The sequence below is a fragment of the Taudactylus pleione genome, unplaced genomic scaffold, assembly GCF_031769625.1.
Source record: "Taudactylus pleione unplaced genomic scaffold, aTauple2 ptg000848l, whole genome shotgun sequence".
NCBI classification, from domain to species: domain Eukaryota; kingdom Metazoa; phylum Chordata; class Amphibia; order Anura; family Myobatrachidae; genus Taudactylus; species Taudactylus pleione.
The window spans coordinates 606,925-631,280 of NW_028285250.1; the positions used below are offsets into that span (position 1 = coordinate 606,925).

General features: G+C 46.0%; 1 protein-coding gene across 4 annotated transcripts in view; it reads left to right on the forward strand.

The window, feature by feature from the left end:
• Nucleotides 1–22,815, forward strand: part of BCL9L (BCL9 like) — a 47,066-nt gene extending 24,251 nt beyond the window's left edge. The window contains exons 2-9 of one of the 4 annotated variants that reach the window (XM_088458747.1): nucleotides 5,495–5,801; nucleotides 6,465–6,587; nucleotides 7,224–7,428; nucleotides 8,980–9,064; nucleotides 11,405–13,556; nucleotides 13,964–14,128; nucleotides 18,581–18,703; nucleotides 20,491–22,815. In XM_088458747.1, the coding sequence (XP_088314873.1) occupies nucleotides 5,543–5,801; nucleotides 6,465–6,587; nucleotides 7,224–7,428; nucleotides 8,980–9,064; nucleotides 11,405–13,556; nucleotides 13,964–14,128; nucleotides 18,581–18,703; nucleotides 20,491–21,395 (4,017 nt within the window). In that variant the 5' untranslated portion in view covers nucleotides 5,495–5,542 and the 3' untranslated portion in view covers nucleotides 21,396–22,815. The remainder of the gene's footprint in view (nucleotides 1–5,494; nucleotides 5,802–6,464; nucleotides 6,588–7,223; nucleotides 7,429–8,979; nucleotides 9,065–11,404; nucleotides 13,557–13,963; nucleotides 14,129–18,580; nucleotides 18,704–20,490) is intronic. The other 3 variants (XM_088458749.1, XM_088458748.1, XM_088458750.1) reach the window with 3 other exon arrangements.
• The last annotated feature ends 1,541 nt before the right edge of the window (nucleotides 22,816–24,356 follow it).

Consider the following 24,356-nt stretch of genomic DNA (forward strand, 5'->3'; position numbering starts at 1 on the left):
CATCTCTCCAGCAATCCATCCTCCATCCACTTTTTTTCTACTCTCCCCCTTTTAATCCATCTCTCCTCCTGCTCCCTCTGTCGATTTCTTCTCCCTCTGACACACTTACCCCTTTTTTCCATTTTTCCATTCCCCTCTTTATCTATTGCCCCTTAGTTTCTTGCTACCCCCCTCTCATTTTGTTAGACTTCCTTTTGACTGTCTGGCAATCATACTTGTGTTCCCTCCAGAGAAATTTTGAAAAGAACATAATGATTTGGGGATTGTATACAAAGAGGCGCCGCAGCCAGGATGTAGTCCCATGTGCCGACTGCTGGGGACTGAGAGCTTAGCCCCCGTTGCATCAGCCCTACAGGGCAGCAGGGAGCAGTTGCAGCCGGGACAATTGTCCCTGTCTGCAGGGCTATCCATGCACAGAGCCGCACACTGGGGAAAAGTCGGCTCCCAGTGCCCCGCTGCCGGACTAAGTCGAGCGACTGCAAGGGTTGCAGATAACCCTCGGAGCGCTGCACTTGGGGAGTGTGAACAGCCGCTGCAGCCAGTGCATATTCCCAGGCTGCAGGGCTGAGTGCCCCACGCTGGGGCCTGGGTCTCAATGGGGCATTCACACGCAGGCCAAGTTTAGCGAGGGCATGTCAACGGAATTGCATGCTCTTGACTGATGGATAATGATGGTGCAAATTAACACTGCTAATTATGATGGCTATGAATCCAAACATAGATAAGGGACGGTGTGTGTGGTCGCAGATAAATCTACAACTCTGCCAACGGGAGAATATCCGCATTTAGAGTGTGCACACAAGGCAGGAGTTCCTGTGGCCATCTTGTGTTCCTGTCCTACATCTACACATACATTACAGAACAGTCCCAATAGGAGAATACAAGAATACCAGGGAAAATGCCATTGTATCCTGGGAACTACTCCAGTATCAGAGGTTAGGTTATATCTCTAAGAGTCTGACCTAGGAGTCTACAGCTGGCAACGGCTATATATAGAGACCTCAAGAAAGAGAGAGAGTGACAGGAGACAGAAATAGATGGGATGACGGAGGAGAAATGATAGGAGCAGGGAATAGGGATCTAGGGGAAAGTGGCTGATAATACTGCCAGCAGGAAGGAAAGAGAAATGATACAGAATAAAGAGAGAGCGTTAGGGCGTCACCAGAAGAAAACTGAGAGACAGGTAGTATGAGCGTGGGATACAATGCAAGGGCACAGACAGATGAGGATCTGACGGAATGTACAAAGTTATTTGGGGTAGTTACCACAATATGGGGTCTATTTACTAAGCCTTGGATGAAGATGAAGTGAACGGAGATAAAGTACCAGCCAATCAGCTCCCAACTGTCATGTCACAGGCTGAGTTTGAAAAATGACAGGAGCTGGTTGGCTGGTACTTTTATCTCCATCTACTTTATCTCTACCCAAGTCTTAGTAAATAGACCCCTATGCCCGGGTATGTACATAGATAGTGGCTGCTATTTAACTGATTTCTATACTGTACACCTTGTGATCACACACGTGTGTCAGAACCGGGCAATGTGATCACACACGTGTGTCAGAATACAGCACTGTGATCACACACGTGTGTCAGAACCGGGCACTGTGATCACACACGTATGTCAGAACCGGGCACTGTTATCACACACACGTGTATCAGAACCGAGCACTGTGATCATACACGTGTGTCAGAACCGGGCACCGTGATCACACACGTGTGTCAGAACCGGGCACCGTGATCACACACGTGTGTCAGAACCGGGCACCGTGATCACACACGTGTGTCAGAACCGGGCACCGTGATCACACACGTGTGTCAGAACCGGGCACTGTGATTATACACGTGTGTCAGAATCGAGCACTGTAATCTTTGCGAGAGCTGCATGGTAAAGCAATGCCTCTGAATTACTGTATATCCGGAGCAGCGATCAATGGTTCAGAGCATGAGCAAAGCAGGGTGAGGGGAATGTTTTATATACAGCAGGGATCTTTTCAGTGCTTGAAAATGTACAATAAAAAGTGCTGTAATTGGGACGTGGATGCATTTAACAATGTCTTCAAATGACTTTTGGTTCCTGCTTTGTGATTTGTCCGCTTCAGGCAGGTTTTGATTTACTTTGTTGGAGCCTGTGCACAACTTTTGTTGCCGGATACTGTACCCCATCTTTAAGGCCTTGTCCACACTACATTCATTTCAAGATTTTAAGGCGTTCCTACTACCCGCTTCTTGCGGCGTGGATGCAAGGCGGCGGTCCTCTTCAAACATGGAGAAGCCGCAGCTTCACAGGTAGGAAGCGGCCAGCTGCGCCACAATGAGCATCATAATACTGAGTGATTAATATTGATTTTTTTTTATTTTTATAAATGGTTATTTATATAGCGTGCACATATTCTGCAGCGCTTTACAGAGAATAGTCATTCACATCAGTCCCTGCACCAGTGGAGCTTGCAATCTATATTCCTTACCAGCTAATCATTGCACCGTTGTGCTACCCCAGTGTTTTAGGTGCAGCAACAGCGAGAGACCCCAGGAACACTAACTCGGAACGTCTCCTAGTTTCAGTCTCCTGGAAACTCGGGCCACTTGATTTTACTTGTTCTTGGAGTTCATTTATCTTTGGTGATGAGAAGTAAAGTTAGACATATGTGCTGAATAGGTACAAATCTGCTGCCATCCTTTGATGCGAGCCTATTGGGGTTGATGGTAAACCCTCCACTCACGCAATCTTTTCTCAGCTTTATTATTGCTATACACCTTTTTTTTTTTTCTTATGCCTTAAATTAGAAATATCCTTCATCTTACAACCTAACTAGTAGGTTCCCATCATGATTACCAACCCTCGATAAGTATGCCAACCGTAAAACAAGTGATATTTTTTGCCCTTTAGTAAAAAAAAAAGAATCAGGACAGGTATGTAGTCAGAATGTCGACAATCAAACTGTCGACATTCACAATGTCATTGTTGCGCAATGTCGACAGTTCAGGTTAGGGTTAGCGTTAGGCTGCAGTTACGTTAGGGCTTAAATGGACTAAACACTATATGCCGACTGTTGACATTCACAATTGCAACATTATGACAGTGTCGACATTGTGGGTGTCATCATTTCACATGTTGACATACAGTAACATCCTTGTCGACATTCAGCCCAATTTGACATTGTCACCCACACCCCCAGGATAAATGCAATATCTTACTGATACTATTAAACGACATACAGGTTGAGTCTCCCATATCCAAATATTCCAAAATACGGAATATTTTCAGCATGACTGAGATAATGAAACCAATGATTTTTGATGGTTTAATGTACATAAACTTTGTCTAAGGCACAAATTATTAAAAAGATTGTATAAAATAACTTTCAGGCTGTGTGTATACGGTGTATATGAAACATAAATTAATTTCATGTATGTACACAAACTTTTTTTGATGCACAAAATTATAAAAAATATTGTATAAAATGACCTGCAGGCTGTGTGTATAAGGTGTATATAACACATAAATGCATTCTGTGTGTATATTTGGGTCCCATTTCCAAGAGATTTCATTATAATATGCAATTATTCCAAAATACGGAATATTCCTATATCCAAAATACCCCTGGTCCCAAGCATTTTGGATATGGGAGACTCAACCTGTATATTATGAACCCAGCAATGGTGTGGGCTGAGCATTGTTCTTCTTACCATATAAATGTATCATTAAAAATTGGTGGTGGTTAGTAAATCTCGTTAGTCATCCATAAAATATATATTTGAAGATTTGGAAACCCAGCTCTTAATGCTCACAGTGGGTTTTAACTTCTTCCAGATATTGCTGTAAACAAATGGTTTGATGTTTTATTATTGTATAGTGTTATATTTTCTGAACAGTTCGCACAACTTTAATTGCGTAGATGAAAGCATAAAATAGCATTATGGGGAACAGCAATGCACTGTGATTTTTCGCAATTACCCCCACACACACCAATGCTGTTATAATGTTTCTTATCCCAATTGCTGTTTAAACTGATGATTTAAAAATATACATTCACTATGTTGTGTAAACAGAACGTTAACTGCATTACAAATGCATGCCATTGTGTTGATATTTATTACACTATTCTGAAATGTAGCTTGATGCTCCCCACACAGAGAAAGTATTAGAATAAAAGATACAATCACGTTTAGTGTACAATGCGGTCATACATACCATCTGCAAATGCCTATCCTTCTAGGATAGGGGGAAGCTGTGGGAACAGGATATTTTCTGTCTATAAAATGGATTGTTACTAACTTATTAGATGTCTAGTAGTGTTTGTTTGTTTTCTTTGCAATTGCCTAAATCTATTGTGATAATACTCTGCTGTAGTGAGAAGGCCCCCATACACTGCACGATATATGTGCCGATCCCACGGATCGGCACAATATAGGTGCTATATCGTGCCGTGTATGGGCACGATACCGTACCTGATATCGTGCTGCGCGCTCCCCCGAGGTCGTACATCGCATCCCCAGATCTTCCAGCAAAACCATCTGACCTGGGATGCGATGTATGATCCCATTCAGATGGAGGGGAAGCCGTTATATCGTGCGGTCTGCGTGGACCGCACGATTGCCGGCGGTGACAGCACGATCCGTCTGCCGACGGATCGGCAGTCGCCCTACACGGTTCATCGCATCGTGTATGGGTACCTTGAGGTGTAATGGTCACCAGTGACACCCCTATGTGAACTAGTTTGGCTGACAGTGGTATTTTCAGCTTTAGCAGCAAGTTTTTCCCATAGAACTTGTTTTTGAGTAATCCGTTTCCAGTAGGTCTTGGTCGCTGACCTATCTGGCAGCAACCAATAAAAGAATGAGACATGTGACACACAGGACTTGTAGTTTTAGGACCTATGCTTGCATCCTTTGCTTATAATGTTTTACATTGTTCACTTGTTGATGGATTCCCCAACCTAGGCTACGAATACCCCCAGGGGATATTTACTGTGACTTCCATGTTTTAGAGCAGGACATCCAGGGGATAATTAGACACTAAAGGTGGGTACACACTGCAAAGATATATCTGTAGATGATGGTAGTTCATATACACTGAACGACCATCATCTTCCAGGCTGGTTGGCGACCCCCTCCCCGCGGCAGCCGCTGCATGTGTACGAGCGATCGGTTGATGGCCCGTACACACTTGCCGATGGACAGTATCCTAGGGATCTCTAGCCCCATGCATCACGGTAGGACCCTGATGCCACAATGAAAAAGTATATCCCAGTAAAAGAAAGCATATTGTGTATTTATTTTAAACCTTGTTTTTAGCACACATATTGCTTTTGTATACTTATTTTGGCTCCTCGACATTTTATGTAATAGCAATTCTATACATTACAAGTGTATTGCTTTGCAAATGTCAGGGGTACAAATAACCCAGGTGGAAAATGATTGAGAATCACTTGTGTAGCTTCTAATTATGTGAATATATTACATTATTCCTGAGTTCTCATTCCTTTTCTGCAGGTTATCTGACGTCCTCACTTGACATCAGTGTAAGCCTCGGCCAATCAAATGCACCCGGAAAGCAAACTGGCCAATCATGGGAAGGCATCCAGCAATGGCGGACAATCACAGCCTCCGAATGTGAGCCAGGGCCCAAAAGGGACAGGGCTGCTTGGCCCCAAAGCTAATCACATGTCCCCAAGTGGTGTGGGTCTAAAGAGCACACAGAACCAGGGACCGAACCATGGCACAGGGCAGAGAGATTCCGCCGGAGAGGTTGGAGAGCAAAGAGAATCGGGAACCCCTTCACTGGAACCAGAACCTAAAGGTGAGATCTAGAGGATCGGTGCCGCCCAGGGGATTTTAATGTTTAACTACACAAAGTATGGACAATAGATGGACATGGACTTTTTAAAAAAATGATGTGTAGTATTAGGCTTTTTATTTATTGCAATTCATGTCAGTTCAAGTAACAATTCCTGGTTTCTCTCAGGATCAAGGAAAGCCGTATTTCATGTGTTACGTTTGGTTGCTGTGTGTGATCTGAGCTTTTGGCTGTGTAGCCTCACAGCTGTGAACTCATGGAATGTCCCAAAAAAGCTGAGACAGGAACATTCAATTCTCTTAGTCAGCTTTGCCTATAATGATCTTACAGGAACATACAGGAAAACAATAGCCTTGGCTGGTGAAGGCAACAAGTCTTTATCAGTTACGACCTTGTTAAAATGACAAATGTTGTTCCTGTAAAAAGAAGAAAAAACTCACCATCCCCTTTATGTACCGAGATGAATCACTTTTTGTATTGTTCATGTGGAGGATTTGTCGTGATAGAGAACACTGAATGCATCACCTGTGCTTAGTTAGGTCAACAGATTTTTTTAAATTTTTTTAAGGCAATGCTGATACTAATGATGTATAAAGTAATTAGTACCTCATAAGTAATGCCTTTGTACTGTCTCAATGCGTTTCGCTCTTTCCTGCACTAATCCAGGAGAGCTAGCCCCGCGCAGTAAGCGGCGTTGTGTCTTGGAACGGAAGCAGCCGTACAGTGGGGATGAATGGTGTTCAGGACCAGACAGTGAGGAGGATGAGAAGAGTCTTGTGGTCCCCCATAGTAAGTGAATCCTTTTCGCCTCCTCATGGATACACCCAGTAAGAAGCTAATTTTAATGGTGGCAAAAAACCAAAAACATAATTCCACAGGTGAAAAGATCAGTCCAGTGGTTAGCATTACTGCCTCAGGGCACTGAGGTCTTGGGTTCGATTCCCACCTTGGCTCTAACTGCGTGGAGTTTGTATGCTCTCCCCATGCTTGTGTGGGCTTCCTCCCACACTCCCAAAAATATACTGGTAGGTTAATTGGCTACTGACAAAAAAAATAGCCTTAGTGTGTGTGCAAAAATGTGGCGGTAGAAAGTAAAACATACACGATTGCAAGTATATCTTTAGAGTGAATCATCACTGCCATCTGCTGGCTATAATAAGCATTTATTTGCTTGGTAGTTATATTTCAGTGTCACTCATACATTTTGTATTTATCCATTGTCCTTCACACTTTCCACCCCCCCCCCACCTATTGTTTACTCATTTCAACCCCCCCTTTGTGTATCTTGGTAATTCTTTTAAATCTTTTTTCATGATATATTTTTGATTTTTTTTTTGACCTGTAATGAAACTTTTCTTTTGTGTCTTTATGCCTGTCTTTTGTCTGTCTTCCTTTTTGTATTATTCCCTCTGTCCACCTTTTTAGACTGCAACGCCAGTGACTCCGTGATGTCCGCCTCCACAGTTCCAGGATCAGGATCTGCTTCCCTTCCAGGACTTAATGACACCAGCTCTTCCAGCACAACCCACGGGGCTGGCCAAGCTCTGCATGGGGAGGGCGGAGGGCCGGGAGGTCCGTCCAAGACTCCCTTACAGCTCGTTTATGTCTTCACAACTTTTTTGGCAAACACGTGAGTGCTGTTTTCCCAGCTGGATTGAGGTAGTGAGAACTCTCCCAGAAAAGCCAGCCAGCAGAATAACAGTATACATAGGATAATACACAGAAATAGAACTGCTAGTAACAACAAAAGATTACATTCCAGAAAAAAAACTTACGTTATTTCTATATATTTTTTTTATTGTATATCTCGCTAGCAACAGCCCTATTATAGGGTATACAAGTATACATTAAAGTTTTTACTGTATGAGTAGAATCATGGTTCATAGAAGAGGGGGGCTGCCGCCGCTGAAAACTACTCACCCGGCTTCTACTGGCCGGGTCCTGGCGCCTTTGTGAACAATCGGACAGGCGCCGGGACGGGGCATGCGCACTAGTGGCGGGGCGCCGCGCATGAGCATATCACCAGCTTCCAAAGGGCTGCATTGTCTGCATCCCCAAGGAGCCGGGTAGGGCTGGAGGAAAGGCAGAGAAGTGGCTTCCTACTGGAAGCCGCCCTCTGCTAATAGCAGTCCGGACTGGCAGTCCCAGGGGGAGGAGCTACCTCCCCCTGAGAGTGCCTGTTTATGTGACTGGCAGGTAGCTCTTCCAATGGGAAGCCACTGCCAGTCACAGTGTAGCCAGCTCAGTCACGGACAGCATTGACTACAAAATCTGCCACTGGTTGTAATACCTGTGTTTTAAAAGTGTACTGAATAAAAGTTTGTTTTAACATAATTTAGATAATAATAATGAGGGCCTGATTCAGACCCGGTCGCAAGCGCTGAGCACTCGCAACCGGGTCGATGGTGGCCCAGAGCGCATGCGCACGACTGAGCCGGCTCCGTCGTGCGCATGCGCGAGACCCGGCTAGCGACGGGCAATCCGTCGCTCCGGGTTCGCAAACAAAGGGGACAAGTTGTCGATGTTGCGTGACAGCTCGCCCCCTTTGGTGGGCGGGCCGGGGGGGTGGCTGCCCAAACTGAGGCGTTCCCATGTGAACACCTGTCATTTGGGGGCAGCCCCACTGACATCACGAGTGATGTCAGTGGAGAGATTCCGGCTCTGTTTGAGCCGAAAGCTCTCTGGGGCTTGCGGCCACGAGACCCTACCACAAGGGTCTCGTCGCAAGCCCGATGGTCTTGACCATCGCGACCATCATCCTGGCCGCTCGCTATAGCTGTGGGTGGTCACCCACAGCTATGCGAGCGGCCAGGAGGCCGCACAAAAAAACCCCCCAAAAAACGCCCTGATTCAGAGCGAGCGCTCTTTCAGAGCGTCGGGCTCTGAATCAGGGCCTGAGTGCACCCTTTGTTTAAACTGATTCCTTTTTCTCTTGTAACTTTAGAACATCATTATAAATGTCTTGCACTATCGAGGTGAGATCGTCAATTTTTGTTGTGTAGGACTTTAGAAATTGCCTGTGGATCGCAATGAAATATTAGTACAGATAATGTTCTGCATATGCTCAGTAGTGATGTCTTTTTGGGGCGCCAAATGACAAATTAGCCCTACAAGTTGGCATAGATTTAATTACTCTGTAATTTGAAATGACTTCCTCCTTCTACCATTTTTCCCCACACAGGGCTGCTGAAGCTGTTTTACAGGGCCGTGCGGACTCCATCCTGCTCTATCACCAGCGGAATGTACCCCGAGCCAAGCTTGATGAGGTATTGCTGGCTTGGCCGTTTTACGCGCCAATTTTATGTACCTGCTTTAACTCATTAGCTAGCATACCGGCCGTGGGAAGTAATACAGATATATAAGGGACGTCATGTATGGTCAGTGCAAACAGCTCCTGCATTATGGTTGTTCTATGTAGAATATTATACAGTGTTGTAATGAGGGAAGTAATATTACAATAATCTATAACCACAATACTGAAGTATTGAAAAGGGGGTGGTGTGAATTTTGGTTCTTGAAGCCTCATCCACATACATCTTCCTTACGCGTTAAACAGCCCTTCTAATCCCGCCGTGGCGTGACTCTGTAGCGCAGAGCGTCTTCTCGTGCAATTTTTACCCTCAAATGTGTCTTATTCGCAAAGTGATGTGAATAGGACTCAAACGCCGAATCTGCTGATTTAAACGATATGCGGCATGCTTATATTCTGTGCGCGACGGCATGTGAAATGCTACGTTAGTGTCGCTGACGCTGTAAGGTAGCATTTCAGCCGCAGTCACACACAGAATATAAGCACGTCACATATTATCTAAATCAGCAGAAGCTGCTTGTGCATCCTATCCGCATCACTGCGAATAAGTCGCATTTGATGGTAAATTGTCGCACGAATAGACGCATGGCGCTACCAATTCGTACGGTGCTCACGCGACTTGTAGCACACGGAAGTACGATGTATTTGGACAGATCTGTATGTCAGTAGAATAAGGGAAGATTGGAACAGTGGGCCTGATTCAGAGCCGCTCGTAAGTGGCCGCTCGTTCGCTCCGAGCGATGTTCGCACATCTGCGCATGCGTATGGGTCGTAACGCGCATGCGCCAACCAGTCAGTGGGGTCAGAATTCGTGTGTTCGCAAAATAGCGAGTGCCTGATCATTTGAGTGACAGAATGAGGCTTTTGAGGGTGGTAACAGGGGAAGGTGCTTGAAAACGGGGAGTGGAGATCCGAACGCAGGCGTGCCAAATGGACAAAACGGGCGTTTTAAGGGTGTGCATAATTAACAAAGCAGCGTCATCGACCACGTCACTTGGTTGTTTTTTAGCCTGAACTGCTCGCATGATTGCGGTAGGAAAATGCTACCCACCCACAAACGCCTCACACTGTCACTCAAATTATCAAGCATTCGCTATATTGTGAGCGCACGATTTCTGACCGCACTGACTGGTTCGCGCATGCGTACTAAAACCCATACGCATGCGCAGATGTGCGAACATCGCTCCGAACGAACGAGCGGCCGCTTACGAGCGGCTCTGAATCAGACCCTGTATCTGTAGTTAAGGAACAATACAGCAGAGACCACTGTAAGTGAAGATCTTGGCATAACACATGACCTATCTTGTTGCCCTCTCCTGTGTGATACTAGCATGTGCAATGCACAAGACGTTCTAGAAACTTAGCGTTGTGGCTTCACGCTAACAATTACTAGGGCCCATTTTATTGAGAAATTTGGCTTCATTTGCAAAGTATGATAATAAAAATCGTGGAGATAGGAGGCTATAATGGTAGTCTCTGACTAGACCCGAACGCCAGGCGTTGTTTCTGAAGCCATTCTTCTTGGGCGATTTGACCGATGACACCTTTTAACATGATGTTAATTTTACTAACCTGGCAAATTCCTCCCTTATTGCATATGTTGGGGTACTGTCCTATCAGTATAACCATGGCGTGGACGTTTGTGACGCCTTCTAAGAAGACGTAATCAAGCTCCAATGTTAGAATCCTCACACTTTTTAAGGTGCCCATACTTGTTGTGATTGAGTCCTGTTACTGTATGTCATCTTACACCTAATTGGCTGAAATGTATATGGGCCCTAAATGACCCATCAACACTGATCAAAAGCTAACATCAAATTGAATATGAGATGATGGTCAGGAGTGTTGGGTATTGTGGTCGGACGATAACTGATCTGATTGTGCAGCTGACCAGAGACTTAACTAGACTTTTTTGGTGCCCTGTGCCAGAAAGAGCATTGGCGCCCCCCTCATTTTTAAAGGGACATAATGCACCCAAAAAAGGGCCACGGCTTCATGGGGAAGGGCCAGGGAAGAGATAGGAGAGGCAAGGAGACGCTGGGGATGAAATAAGAGGAAGCTACAAGCAAGAATGATAATAAACAGAAATATGACTGGCCCAAACAGCGCCCCCTGACCTGTGGTGCCCTGTGCGATGGCACCGGCCGCACTACCCTAGTTACGGCCCTGCAGCTGACCATGCTAATTATGCTGTATAAGAGAAGGCCTAAACTGAAAATGCCCCTATATTTCACTTATGGTTACTTTTTTAAAAGTTTTTTTTAATGTTCTTGTCTTTTTGTTTTTTTTTATTCAGGATGCTCTCCAGAAACCCCCCAGTACCCCAGATCCAGTAGGAGAAGTTCCTGTGCCCAATCTACCCCTTTCTACTTCACCAACACCAGCCAACCTCCCGACAACCACACCTAACCAGGTCCCTGCTAGTGCACTACAATCTGATGCAGTTGTTGAGGAGACAAACCAAGAGTTGACCCCCAACGCACTGGGAAATGGCAGTAGCCGCCCTGTCAGTGGCCACTCTAATCCTCCACCTGTAGCTTCTGCACCAATACCAGGCGATGATTCCGGGCTTGTCGAAAGTGCACAGGGGACTGGTGTGACACTGCACCAAGAGGGTCTTTCTAGAGAGCAGCTTGAGCATCGTGAACGATCCCTCCAGACCTTGAGGGACATAGAAAGGTTGTTGCTTCGCAGTGGTGCTAGTAATGAGTCTTTTTCAAAGCACACACCAAGTCCAGTAGAGGGATCTGTACCTCCCCACCCACCACCTCATGCCCCTTCAAACCTTCCCGCTCCAATAAAAAAGTATGAGGAGCCTTTGCAGTCCATGATCACTCAGACCCAAAGTTTGGGGGGTCCAGGGATGGAGCAAGACATGGGAGGCCTTCAGCCTGGACCTGACATGGGCCATCAAATGAGTCTTATGATGCAAAGGTTGGGACAAGACAGTCTTACACCAGAGCAGGCTGCATGGAGAAAACTTCAAGAGGAGTATTATGCAGAAAAACGGAGGAAGGAAGAGCACATGTCCATACATGGGAGGCCAGCACCTGAGATGATTCTCAGGGGTCCTCCTCCACCTTACCACAGTAAACCTGGTGAACAGTGGATTAGTAATCTGTTACCTGGACCATTAGAGGGGCAGGAGCCAATGCAGCTAAGAGGTGGAGGGATAACTTTCCAAGGACCACGATTCCCAGGCAGATACGGCGGCATGCAAAACTTGCCAATGGACACAATGGGGGTTATGCAGAGACAAGGCAGGTGGCCTGAAGATATGACACCAATGGGAGGAGGGCAAGGTGGCTTTCCACAGGGGGGAATGGGATACCCTGGTGGAGGTCAGGGAGAAGTAGAGAGATTTTTAAATCCTCATTCCCGAGAGGAATTCTTGCGACAACAGTTGTTGGAGAAGCGCCCTGCTGGTATGCAGAGACAGTTGTCGGTTCCTAGCGGACAAGGCATTGACATGGAGAGAGTGATGATGCAACAGCGTTCAGGTGAACCTGCCATGTTCCAAGGAGATAGCATGGTAAGCGGCCGTGCCATGGGCATGGATTTCGGAGGGTCCCGCGGTATGCTAAGCCCCACTCTTGGGCAGCAAGTAAGAGAACTTGACCCAACAATAGGAGGAGGTAACCTTAACATGAACATGAGTGTCAATATGAATATGAACCTAAACCTCCAAATGGCACCCCACCAACAGATGCTACTGCCACAGAAAATGAGGAGTGGAGGAGATCTGATGGGCTCTCAAGGAGGAGTGGGACCAGAGGAGCTGGTTCGGGCAGCACAAGCACAAAATGGCAGTGGAATGAGCGGAGGTGGCCAGAAGATGGTAATTCAAGGTCAGTTCCCTCAAGGGCAGACAGGGTTTCCCCCAGGGCAGGGTCCATATACCAGCATGCAGCAGGAAATGAGCATAGACATGTTTGGATCAGAGCACAGCTCTCTGGGGAGCACCACACGACTCAGCCACATGCCAATGCCCTCAACACCTGGCTCCAATCCAGCAGGTATTGGACCAGTGCACATGGCTGTCAACAGAAGTATGGGTCGCAGACCAACAGAACTTACCATCAGCGTAAATCAGATGGGATCACCTATTATGAGCCACCTTAAGTCTCCCACACTTGGACAAGTGAATTCACCCCTTGTCTCATCCCCTTCTGCCAACCTAAAGTCTCCTCAAACTCCAGGAGGCCAGATGGCTGTGCTCCCTCTCTCCAATCCCCAGAGTTCTCTCAAGTCTCCTCAATTACTGGGCTCATCCTTAAGTGGACGCTCACCCAGCAGCTCCCCTGGCAGACTAAAGTCACCTCAGATGAATGTACCCTCTCCAGCGTGGGTACCATCTCCTAAAACTGCCATTCCTAGTCCAGGTATTCCTCCAGGAAAACAGGGAATAGGCATGAATTCTGCAGCGTCCCATGGAGTCGTTGAACACGGTACGAATTACGACTTTTCCATCACTTTATACGAATTACATGTGTATAGGTGTTAGTATGTGTCTGTTTAGTGGGTGCAGGTATATTTTAAGCTGGTGTCACTGTATTCAAGTATTTTTTTTTCCAACTTATTCTCACCAGTGAAAGTTTTGAAAGGCGGAAGGAAACCGATTAAAATAGCTTTATTTAAAACGATCAGTATGTGATAAAGCTACTGATTACTCAGTGGGATCCCCTATTTTCTACCCCCTGTGCTTGTAAGATCACTGTAAGATATATTTTTATTCTCTTTCCTTGTTTTATTCCGTTTGCTGTTATTGGTGCACAAACATTTTTTTCAAGTGTTCCTGCTTGCTTTGACAATGGTGATTGTTGTACTTCTGTACATAGATGTATTTTCCTTTCAGATGGAACGCCAACCCAGAATCCCTTGTCGTTGATGATGTCACAGATGTCAAAATACGCCATGCCCAGTTCTACTCCATTGTATCACAATGCAATCAAAACAATTGCCACCTCCGATGACGAGCTACTACCAGACCGGATTCTTCTGCCCCCAGGTAGTCAGCAAGGTAAGGACCTTAAGTGACCTCTGTATCTCTCAGTGTGAGAGAGCAAATTTAGAAGGATATTAGGGAATATATATTTTCAACATGCGTTTACAAAACCTGGTAAACCTGCTGATAAAAATGTCATCCAAATGACCTGTACTAATGACTACATCCCCTTCAGCCTGCTAGCGCTACTAGCAGGCTTCAATATCGTGCTGCCCTAGGCACCTGTGGGCGCGCTAAGGGCCTGAATCAGAGCCGGACGCTATTTGCGCTCGCTCGTCCAGAAAAAGGGGCTGGCTATTTAAATTAACCGTTCGCTCTTTGCGGTCTGTTCACGCCTATATGTCTGAACGAGCGAACAAAACATGCGAACGTAATTTTGAAAAACCGCCCCCATGCCGCCCGCATCATACGTCATGTCCGCTATTTATTAGATTAATTGAGTACATCGGTCGGCGTATGAACTGCTCGCTATTCTTGTGGTTGGTTTTTCCTACCACAATCATGCGAGCAGTTCTGACTATAAAACAACCAAGTGACGTGGGGATGACGCTGCTTTGTTAATTATGCACACCCTTAAAACGCCCGTTTTGACCGTTTGGCACGCCTGCGTTCGGATCTCCACTCCCCGTTTTCAAGCACCTTCCCCTGTTACCACCCACAAACGCGACATTCTGTCACTCAAAATAGCAGGCATTCGCTATTTAGCGAGCACACGATTTTCGGCCGCACTGACTGGTTCGCGCATGCGAATTAAAATCCGTACGCATGCGCAGTTGTGCGAACATCGGTCGGAACGAACGAGCAGCCGCTTACGGGCGGCTCTGAATCAGATCCTAAGTGTCCCAGCTATTACTAAAGGGAGAGGTCGCTTACCGTTATGAGTTTTCTCCAGCGACAGTTTCACCACCTCTGGGTGCCGTTATCTTCCTCCTGTTGGGTAAAGAGAGAGAGATCCGGACGTCGGCTTTGTCGTTTTGTTCATTTGTTAATAAAGTTGTTTTTTTTTAAAGAAAAAAAAAATGGTGATGTGCGGGACGGGAGAGAGGGTGAGTCCAGAGTCTTTGCTGACACTGCCGAGGGGGTGACTTATCGTTCAGTCTCCTCAGCGGTGCTATTTATAGTAACAATCGCTGTAGCCACCTCCTGCTTCGTGTCGATAACAGGCGCAGCAGGAGCGGCTTTTTCTCCGCGATAACTATATTTCTTGTACATGGACCCCATAGTACACCCTGCTGCAGGGAAACCTTAAGAATACCTTTTTGAAGGTTCTATTAAAAGCAAGGATAAGGTACAAGTTTTTGTCTAACCATCCATTGTTTTTTCGACGCCGATGTCTTGTGTAAAATTGTAGCAGACTGATACTGGGCAAAGAAGAACAGAGAAGAGTAAGTAGGATATAGAGCAAGAAAGAGACCACTTTCTCCATCTAATGAGGTGAAGGCAGAGGTGTAGCTAGGTTCTATGATGCCTGGAGCAAGGGTATGTTTCGGCGCCCCCCTCCCCTGTACTGAATTGGGGGCGCGGTTAAAATATGGGGGCATGTTGCATTTGAAAGAAAAAAATCCTAAATTGGAAATTATAAGTGCTCTCCCCCCCTCACTGATTATAGCAGGCCAGGCCCCATCACCTACTGTATAAAACCCCTCAGCCACTGCCAATGCCAGAATTAAATATATAAGTGCCCATCACCCCTTACCAAACCTCACCTCCCTCACGTAGGCACCTAAAAACTATATTTGTATATAAGTGTAGCATTGTGCAACAAATGGGTGCCGCGCTGCCAGTACCACCAGTGTTGGACTGGGACATGAAGGGCTGCCCGGGGTAATGCAATGTTAGGGGCCCGTGGATGGCAGGGAGAGGCACAGGGTGACTAGGGAAGCAGTGGGTGACAGTGGAAGAAGGCAGTGAGTGATAGCAGAAGGCAGAGAGTGACTAAGGAGGCAGTGGGTAAATGGGGAGACAAAGGGTGGCAAGGGTGAATAGGGAGGCAGTGAGTGGCAGCGGAAGACAGTGGGTGACAGAGAGAGGTAAAGTGACAGGGAGAGGCAGAGAGTGACTAGGTAGACAGGAAGAGGCAGAAAATAACTAAGGAGGCAGAGGCTGACTAGGAAGAGGGAGTTGGTGACAGGGAGAGGTAGAGAGTGCCAGGTTGAGGCAGAGAGTGACTGTGGAGTTAGTGGGTGGCAGCAGAAATCATAGAGTGACAGGTTGAGGCAGAGAGTGGCAAGGAGAGACGGAGAGGCAGTGAGTGACTGGGGAGTCAGTGAGTGGCAGCGGAAGGCAGAGAGATACAGTGAGAGCCAGAGAGTGACAGGAGAGGCAGTGAGTGGCTAGGGAGGCAGTGGATGACAGGGAGAGGCAGAGAGTGACAGGAAGAGGCAGAGAGTGATTGTCTGCCCTAATCGCCCAGTGTGTACATACCATAAGTGCGCACACACTGGGCGATTAGTGGCAGTTGGTGGCAGGGAAAGGCAGAGGGCGACAGCAAGAAGAAGAGAGCGACATAGGGAGGCAGCGGGTGGCAGGGGGAGGTAAACCACCAGCAGCCCTCCCCCCAACACACACACCACCTACCCTTATCTCGTGCCCTACAACAATTAGTATAATATATATATATATATATATATATATATATATATATATATATGTATGGTAATCTGACTCACCGTTCCTCTCTTTGTGGTGTGTGGACAAATGCACGGTCTGTCATCTGTGCCAAGACAGGTGGGGTGGAGGGTTTCTTTCTTCTTTTAAGATGAACTTCAAAAAATGACTTTGTAGGGGGAAAAACATTTATTATCTGTGCTAATGCTAAGAATATTACCCACACTAGGGGGTGTATTCAATTTGGGAGCGAAAAGTCCGTGCTGGACTTTTCGCTCCACATCGCAGCTTTTCCGGGGATAAAGTATTGCCCGCTTTATCCCCGTATTCAATTAGAAATCAACGAAAACGGGAGCCAGCGGAAAGGTAAGCATCGCCAAAAAATGGGAATTTTCTGGAAATATTCCAGGGACCCCCCCTAAAGATGTCTAGACATGGGGGATCACTATGGGTACCCCCAATTTTACCTGCTGAAAGAAGTCGGGGTTTCTAATAGCCGCGTCAGGTGCATATTTGCGGCTATGAAGAGGGGGTGAAGAATAGCACTTAGATTATTTTTTTTGTAAAAATAACTATTCCTATCAAATTTGGGGTACATGAAAATGGTGGTAAGCATTTTTTTAAGTCCCTAGAATGATTTTTAAAAATTCTGCAAAAATGCACGCTACTCCCGCAATGAAGAAAACACCTGCCGCATACTAGGGAACCCCTCTGAATTTAATTTGGCTATTTTAGAAGTGTGTTCCCTATTTATTTATTTTTTAATCCCCAATATTAAAGTAAATTTTTGGGGGTGTCCAGATTTTTTTTTTTAAACTTTTTTTTTGACACAGTTTATTTTTAAATGACATTCCCAGGGGTGCAGGCTATTTTTTTTTAAGCCTGCACCCCTAAACCCCAATTCTGCACTTTTTTTCGCCATGCAAAACATGGTGAAAACGTATTCCCCTCTTTTTTCAAAGACTTTTCGCACCTGCGAAAAGACTTTGAAATTGAATACGGGGATAATTGAAATAGGTGAAAATGAAGTCAAATGACGTTAATTTGAAGCGAATTGTTGGAGCGAAATGTTGGAATCGGCGATAATTTATTGCCGATTCCAACATTTCGCTCCAAATTGAATATGGCCCTAGGGCTTACTAGTACTACTGTATATTACAAGCCTGGTGATATTATTTAATATACATAATAAATGTGTAATAAATGTTTATTTCTTACAACCCCCCTCTCATTCGGTTATATATATATTTAATGTTTTGTCCCCCCAACTCCTGCAGTTTTATAAATGTAGTGATTTTTTGTCCCCCCTCCCCTGTATATATTTACTCTTTTGTTCCCCCAAACCTTAAGGTGCATACACACTGGGCGATCAGGATAGACGGTATGATTACGACATCGTAATGGTACAGTCGTTCCTGATCCCCTGTAGTGCCTACACTGAACGATCAGTCAGTCAGTGCAGGCACCCTCCCTCATCCCTGAACATGGCCAATCTGTTGTTATCGGCAGATTGGCCGGCATGTTCAGGCGATGATTGATGTCGGAAACGACCAGCGGGAGTGCGCATCACGGGTCGTTCCCGACATTACAGTGCACGATTTGTGCACGGTTACTGAGCGATTGCACGATTACGATGTCGTAATCGTACAATTGCTCAGCAATGTCGCTCAGTGTGTACGCACATTGACAGTATATAAACCAAATAATCTTTTGTCACCTCCTCCCTGTATATATTTAATGTCCCTCCCCCACCCCTTTACATATATAGAGTACATCTACAACTCTTTCAGTTGTGCCCCTCCTGCCTTTTTTTTTTTTTACTTACCTGTTCCTCCACTTTGCCTTCTGTTGTTTTCATAGGCTGCTGGGGCTGTGCTGCAGGTCTGAGCAGCTGTGATCACCTTTCCTCCAGTAGTTTTGCTGTAATGACTTACTGCTGGGAAGGAAGGAGCCAGGAGGGCAGACAGCTGCAAAGACCTGCTGGTGGGTAGGAGACCCCCCCTCCCCTTCCCCCGACCGCGGCGCGCTAAGCCCCGCCCCCTCCCAGAAAAAGGAGGGGCCCGGAATCAGTGGAAACCGAGCTCACACACAGCTTTTTTTTTTTTTTTCTGGGCACGCAGCACATCCCGGCTCCTCTGTTTGTGCATGTGACGTCATGACGTCACATGCACAATGCACAAAGGCGGAAGCGCTTCTGGAGCTGACTGCAATGCGTGGCAGGCTGGCACCGGGCAAGCTGTCAGTTCTCACAGCTGCCGATTTAGATTTTAGCTAGCCAGCGGGCGCCTCCTGACAATTTTGGCGCCTGGATCTTGCGCTCCACCAGAACCGCCCTCCCTACGCCCCTGGGTGAAGGTTTATATACTATGGCCCTAATTCTGAGTCGCACATAATACGAAAGTATTGCTGTGCGCATCTATTCACAGGGTATGCAGTCGGGAAGCCGGCGGACCTAATCCCGACAGTCGGCTTACCGACTGCTTAATCCCGGCGAGGGTTAAATGACAAGTGTCTAAATATAGACGCCTGTCATTTTACCGACACTGGGAGACCGGTGCCCGGCATCCCGATCGAAGGGACGCCGAGCGCGGATGGGAGGGTTAGGTTTAGGGTCCCTGGGGGGGACTTGGGGTTAGGAACCCCTCTGGGAGGTTAGGTTTAGGCGGCAGGAAAGGTTAGGGTTAGGCACCCCTAAGGGAGGGTTAGGGGGTAGAATTAGGTTAGACAATACTTACCTTGGACGATCGGGATTTCTTCCTCTGCCAGGATGCCACTGTCGGGATTTCAACCGCCAGGCATGGGTCCGGCGGTAAATCATACCGATTCCATTCACAGAGGGCCTGATTCAACAAGGAACGCAGTTGCTAAAACGGACGCAATTGGTCGATTCATTCGCACTGTGCATGCATCGCAGTGCGCGAACTAGTAATTGCGATGGGAACTTCGTTTGCAGAGGCTACGCAGACCCAGAGCAGAGTGATTGACAGGAAGTGGCGTTTGTGGGTGGTGGGAGGGTCGCACGAAAGCAGGCGTGCTGGTGCGTTTCAACACCGTTGCAGGGGCGTGCATAAATGAACCACTGTGTGGCCATAAGCAGCCATAGCACTGATGGCGTTCGTGGATGTTAGCAATTTCTGAGTAAGGTCAGGCCTTCTGCAAGTGTGCATATGGATCCAATGTTACCGACGGTTTCGCTATGCTCCCCTAGTATAACGGATGTGGGTAAGGGGAAGTGGGCGTCCTTATGTCGGGATGCGATCGCAATGTGAATGCAAACATTTAAATAGCACCGCTGATATTACCGACTGCGGTGCGTGCGTATAAGCAGAATGGCGATCCATGCTGAATCAGACCCAATCGCTAAACCGCAGCTTTTCCCACTAGCAGGAGACTGCGGCCCACGGGTGGGGATGGCTGAGGGCAGACTGTTTCAGCAGGGGGTGTCGCTATAAGGGTACGGCACATTTTAATATCTGGCAGGGAGCGTCACGACGCCCTGCTGAAACAGCATAGCGGCAACACTAGATGCATCCGCATTTTAACTGATATACGACTAACAATTAGGCCCATTAGAACAGGCTGTAGATAATGGTACTTCTAAGGTTTTTTTACCATTTCAGTGGAAAAAAAAAAGTCACAGGTGAAGATGTGGTACATAAGGGCAAATAAAGACATTTGTTTAATGTAATTTTCACTCTAAAATAAAAAACAGGCATAGCTCACCCAATGTAGAAGTCTTGCTTTATCTGGCTGTATATGATCTGTTTCAGGTCCTGGGATGAATACTCCTGTATCTCTGCACTTGAGTTTGAGTTCTTCACATAGCCCAATGGGAAACATCAGACTCCAAGGACAGCCACCTCTGTCCCATGAACCTCCAATGCTTAGTTCACCTGGACCTCCCATGCACCCACCAATTGGTTCTATACAAAATCCCATGATGATTTCCTCTGTAAGCCAGGAGCCTTGTTGTCCATGTCCTGGATCGCAAATGATGTCCTCCAACCAGCTGGTCTTCCCACCACGTCTGCAGCCTGGGCCACCCCACAATCCACCTTTGTCACAGGGAGGTGGAGGAAGCTCCATGCAGCAACACTATCCAGATGAACCACCTAATCAACACCGTCTGCTTCCTAGGTTATCGGATCCCTATGGCCCAGGTCTTCCATCTATGCTCACTGACCCAGATCTGGGAGAGATCATCCGACCATCAGCCAGCGGTATCCCAGAATTTGACTTGTCCCGGATCATGCCCTCAGAGAAGCCCAGTAGTACATTGCAGTATTTTCCCAAAGGGAGTACGCAACCTCCAAAACCACACCCCACTAATATGCACCTCCTCGGCTTGCAGAATATGATGGTAGAGCAGCATTCAGGTCGTTCAGGCCCAAGTCTTCCAGGCCCGCAGAGAACCCTGGGAGTGCCACCTATGCACCCTATGGGTAGGACAGGAATGGCGCCTCCACCTCAGATGGCGCAGCAGAACTTCATGCTTATGAAGCACCGGAGTGTGTCAGGGGAGATGTACCCACAGACTGCAAATATGCTGTCACCACAGGGTGCTCTTGCAGGGCATCTGCATGGACAACAAAGCATGATGGTCGGACACCAAATGAGACAGCGTAGTGTATCCTTAGATACATACATCCCAGGGCCAGGACACCTACCATTTTAATGTCAGAGACTCACTAGCACCAACCTCATTCTCCCTGCTATAATTCACTTCCAAATGTTAACCATTAATAATGCCCCCTGTGAGCTGTATGTATCCCCTCAGTCCTCTCTGCCCTGTCCCACTTCCTCCTGTAAGTCTCTTACTGCTTTACAAACTCTCCTAGTTCAAGGTGTTTTCTTATACTGCCTCCTCCATATCCCTGGAAATCACTACCCTTCTGCCTGTTCTATCTCCATATTGTATAAATAGTTCTGTTAGCCCTTCCACTATTCCTAATACAAAGCCATCATCATCATCATCATTGCTTTAGTGTAAGGCCGAAAACTGCAGCATCGGGCATTGGAGTATGACAAATGATAAAAGCAAATCGGACATAAAAATTAGAGCAACTGTGAGGATGATGAAGGTGGCCATTCTATTTCTCATCTCTAAACTGCATTGCCTGGTACAGTTGGTGCTTCTCCAGTGTCCTTGGTGCATTATGCTGAAGTGCATTTAAATGTTTAGGTAAATGCAGCAGAGAAAAGAGATGATTCATCCCTCTGGTGAAGGGTCTGTAGGCACCACTTGGCATTTCCAGTGAACGTTTGGCTGGATTGTGGACGCAAGGTAATGCAGCTTTCCAGTGTTTGAATGTTCTGGTGTGTACGAGCTGTTAATGCTCCTTTACATAGCCTTGACTTGGTATGTTTGTTCAAAGTCATCTTAATTTCTCCAGTAACATGCTTATCTCACTTCTAATTTTTCATTATTCCACCACATCTCCATCGGACTCGTCCATCTTTAATATACTGAGCAACCTCTCTCTGTCCACCCTTCCCATAGTCCATCATTTATTTGTAAACCAAAACTGGTCATTGCCAGTAGGGGTGGGGGATGTGTAAGGTGAGAAGAAGCGGCGGGTTGGTGCAGTGAGAGGAAGCGGCGGATTGGTGCAATGAGAGGAAGCAGCGGGTTGGTACAATGAGAGGAAGCGGCGGGTTGGTGCAGTGAGAGGAAGCGGTGGGTTGGTGCAGTGTAATGTCTCTGTACAGTGCTGTCTCTTCCTCTGTATATTTACTGTATTTGTGAGTGTGGCTTTTTCTCTTTTCTTTTTTATTTTTATTAAAGCAGTGGAAATGTGCAAAGGGTTTTGGAAAAAAAAATGTAAATACAAGAAATGAAATGTGAAACTTTGTGTACTTGTATCTGTAATACATTTCAGTGTGTTTTAAAAAATGCCATAGACCAGCGCTGGGCATAAACTACACGATGAACCACGCCATCCAAACAACACGGACGAGGGTCTGAGCGACCGAACGATAAAGGCCGTGCTTCCATACTCTGCACAGTATATGGGCGCGGTCTTCCCTTCACTGCACGGAACCGGTTGAACAGTGGTCAGGATGATCGGACATGTTTAATAAACCAATCAACTGATCGCGACCGTTTATTAGCCATCTTTAGGCGCTGAACAATGATCTATTCACTGAATGATAATCAGTCATTTATCGGTTGGAGCTGAAGGATTATCGTTCAGTGTAGGGACACTTTAAGGGACCATACATTGGAGTATTCAATAGAGAAAACTTTACTGAGGTACAATTCAACATTGCCTTTCTATATGGGATGTAGGCATTGGGTCAGAATGTCAAGATTAGGGTTATGCTGCGGCGGGAGGTTAAGGTTAGGCTGTGGGGAGGGAGGGTTAGGGGTAGGCATGAGGGTTAGCGATAGGGGCACAATACTTACCAGAGCTGGAGGATCACAGGTCTAACCTGGAAGTTACAGACCTGACCACTGGGAGCCATCAGCCAGTGAAGCCATCAGGAGCAGATCAGTCACCGCTGGGTCACCAGGGATGATATGTGGGCATTCTAACATGCTGACATTTTACTGTCTTTGAGAAGCAGAGATAATTTGTGCCAATGAAAAAGGTCCATGCAGCTCGAACCTTTGGAACTCAACCAAAAGTTCCTAGAAGATAGCGATATCAAATGGGGGAGGGAAGGGGGGGTTTCCAGTGTTTCTCCAACCTTTAGTCTCATGATGTCTGGGATATACAAAAAAAAAGAGGAAAACAAATATAGTGTTTACTGTGTCAGTCCAAAAACATACACTCAATATGATATATGGCCATCGATTCTTGAATGTAATTGAGTCTTGGGTAATATTGCACCGTTACCCGCCGGTGATTGCAGATAGCGCTGGTGGCTTTAACAATACTCAGTAAGGGTTAGTTAAAAAACAACATAGTGTCTCTACTGTTGCGTATGGTGAATTGGATGAATTGGCCCAATTTAAGAAGACCCAATCAATATATAAAAAAATCACTTCAACCTTAAAATAATTGCAATTAAAATATAAGTATTAAAATAAGGGCAAAAAAATACTGAAAGCAAAAAATAAAATATGAGATAGAAAATAAGAAATGCATGAATGGGAAAATAGTAACCTCAAAATAGCTGCAACCCCATTATGGCTGTCAACATGACTTACCTTACCCTTTTTATATTACCAATATTCTATTCCACCAAATCATATTTATAAAGAGAAACCACAATTCTGGGCTTATAAATTACAAAAAGAAAGGGTATTGGGTCTCAGGTAAAATACATAACTCAAACATTTATTTATATACTGTGTATATATTGTGTATCCTGATGACGGGTTGCAATAAACCTGAAACGTTGATGCAAATGGATCTGCTTTATATGTCTTTAACTGGGGAAGTCAAAAGGTGCACAGAACAGTTCTGACACCTAATAGCACACATCCGAGGAACCCTGTACCAACATGACCAGTTATACTGCTGGAGGTAGCTTATCCACATTGTCATTTGAACAACTTTGCTCTTATTTAAAAAAATAACTTTGAACAAGGCTTGATAGTCGGTGTCAGAGAGATGGGTTACTCCATCTTCGAAATCAACAAGAAATTTGGATTTCACATGCAATAATGTCACAGGTGTACTGTGATCAC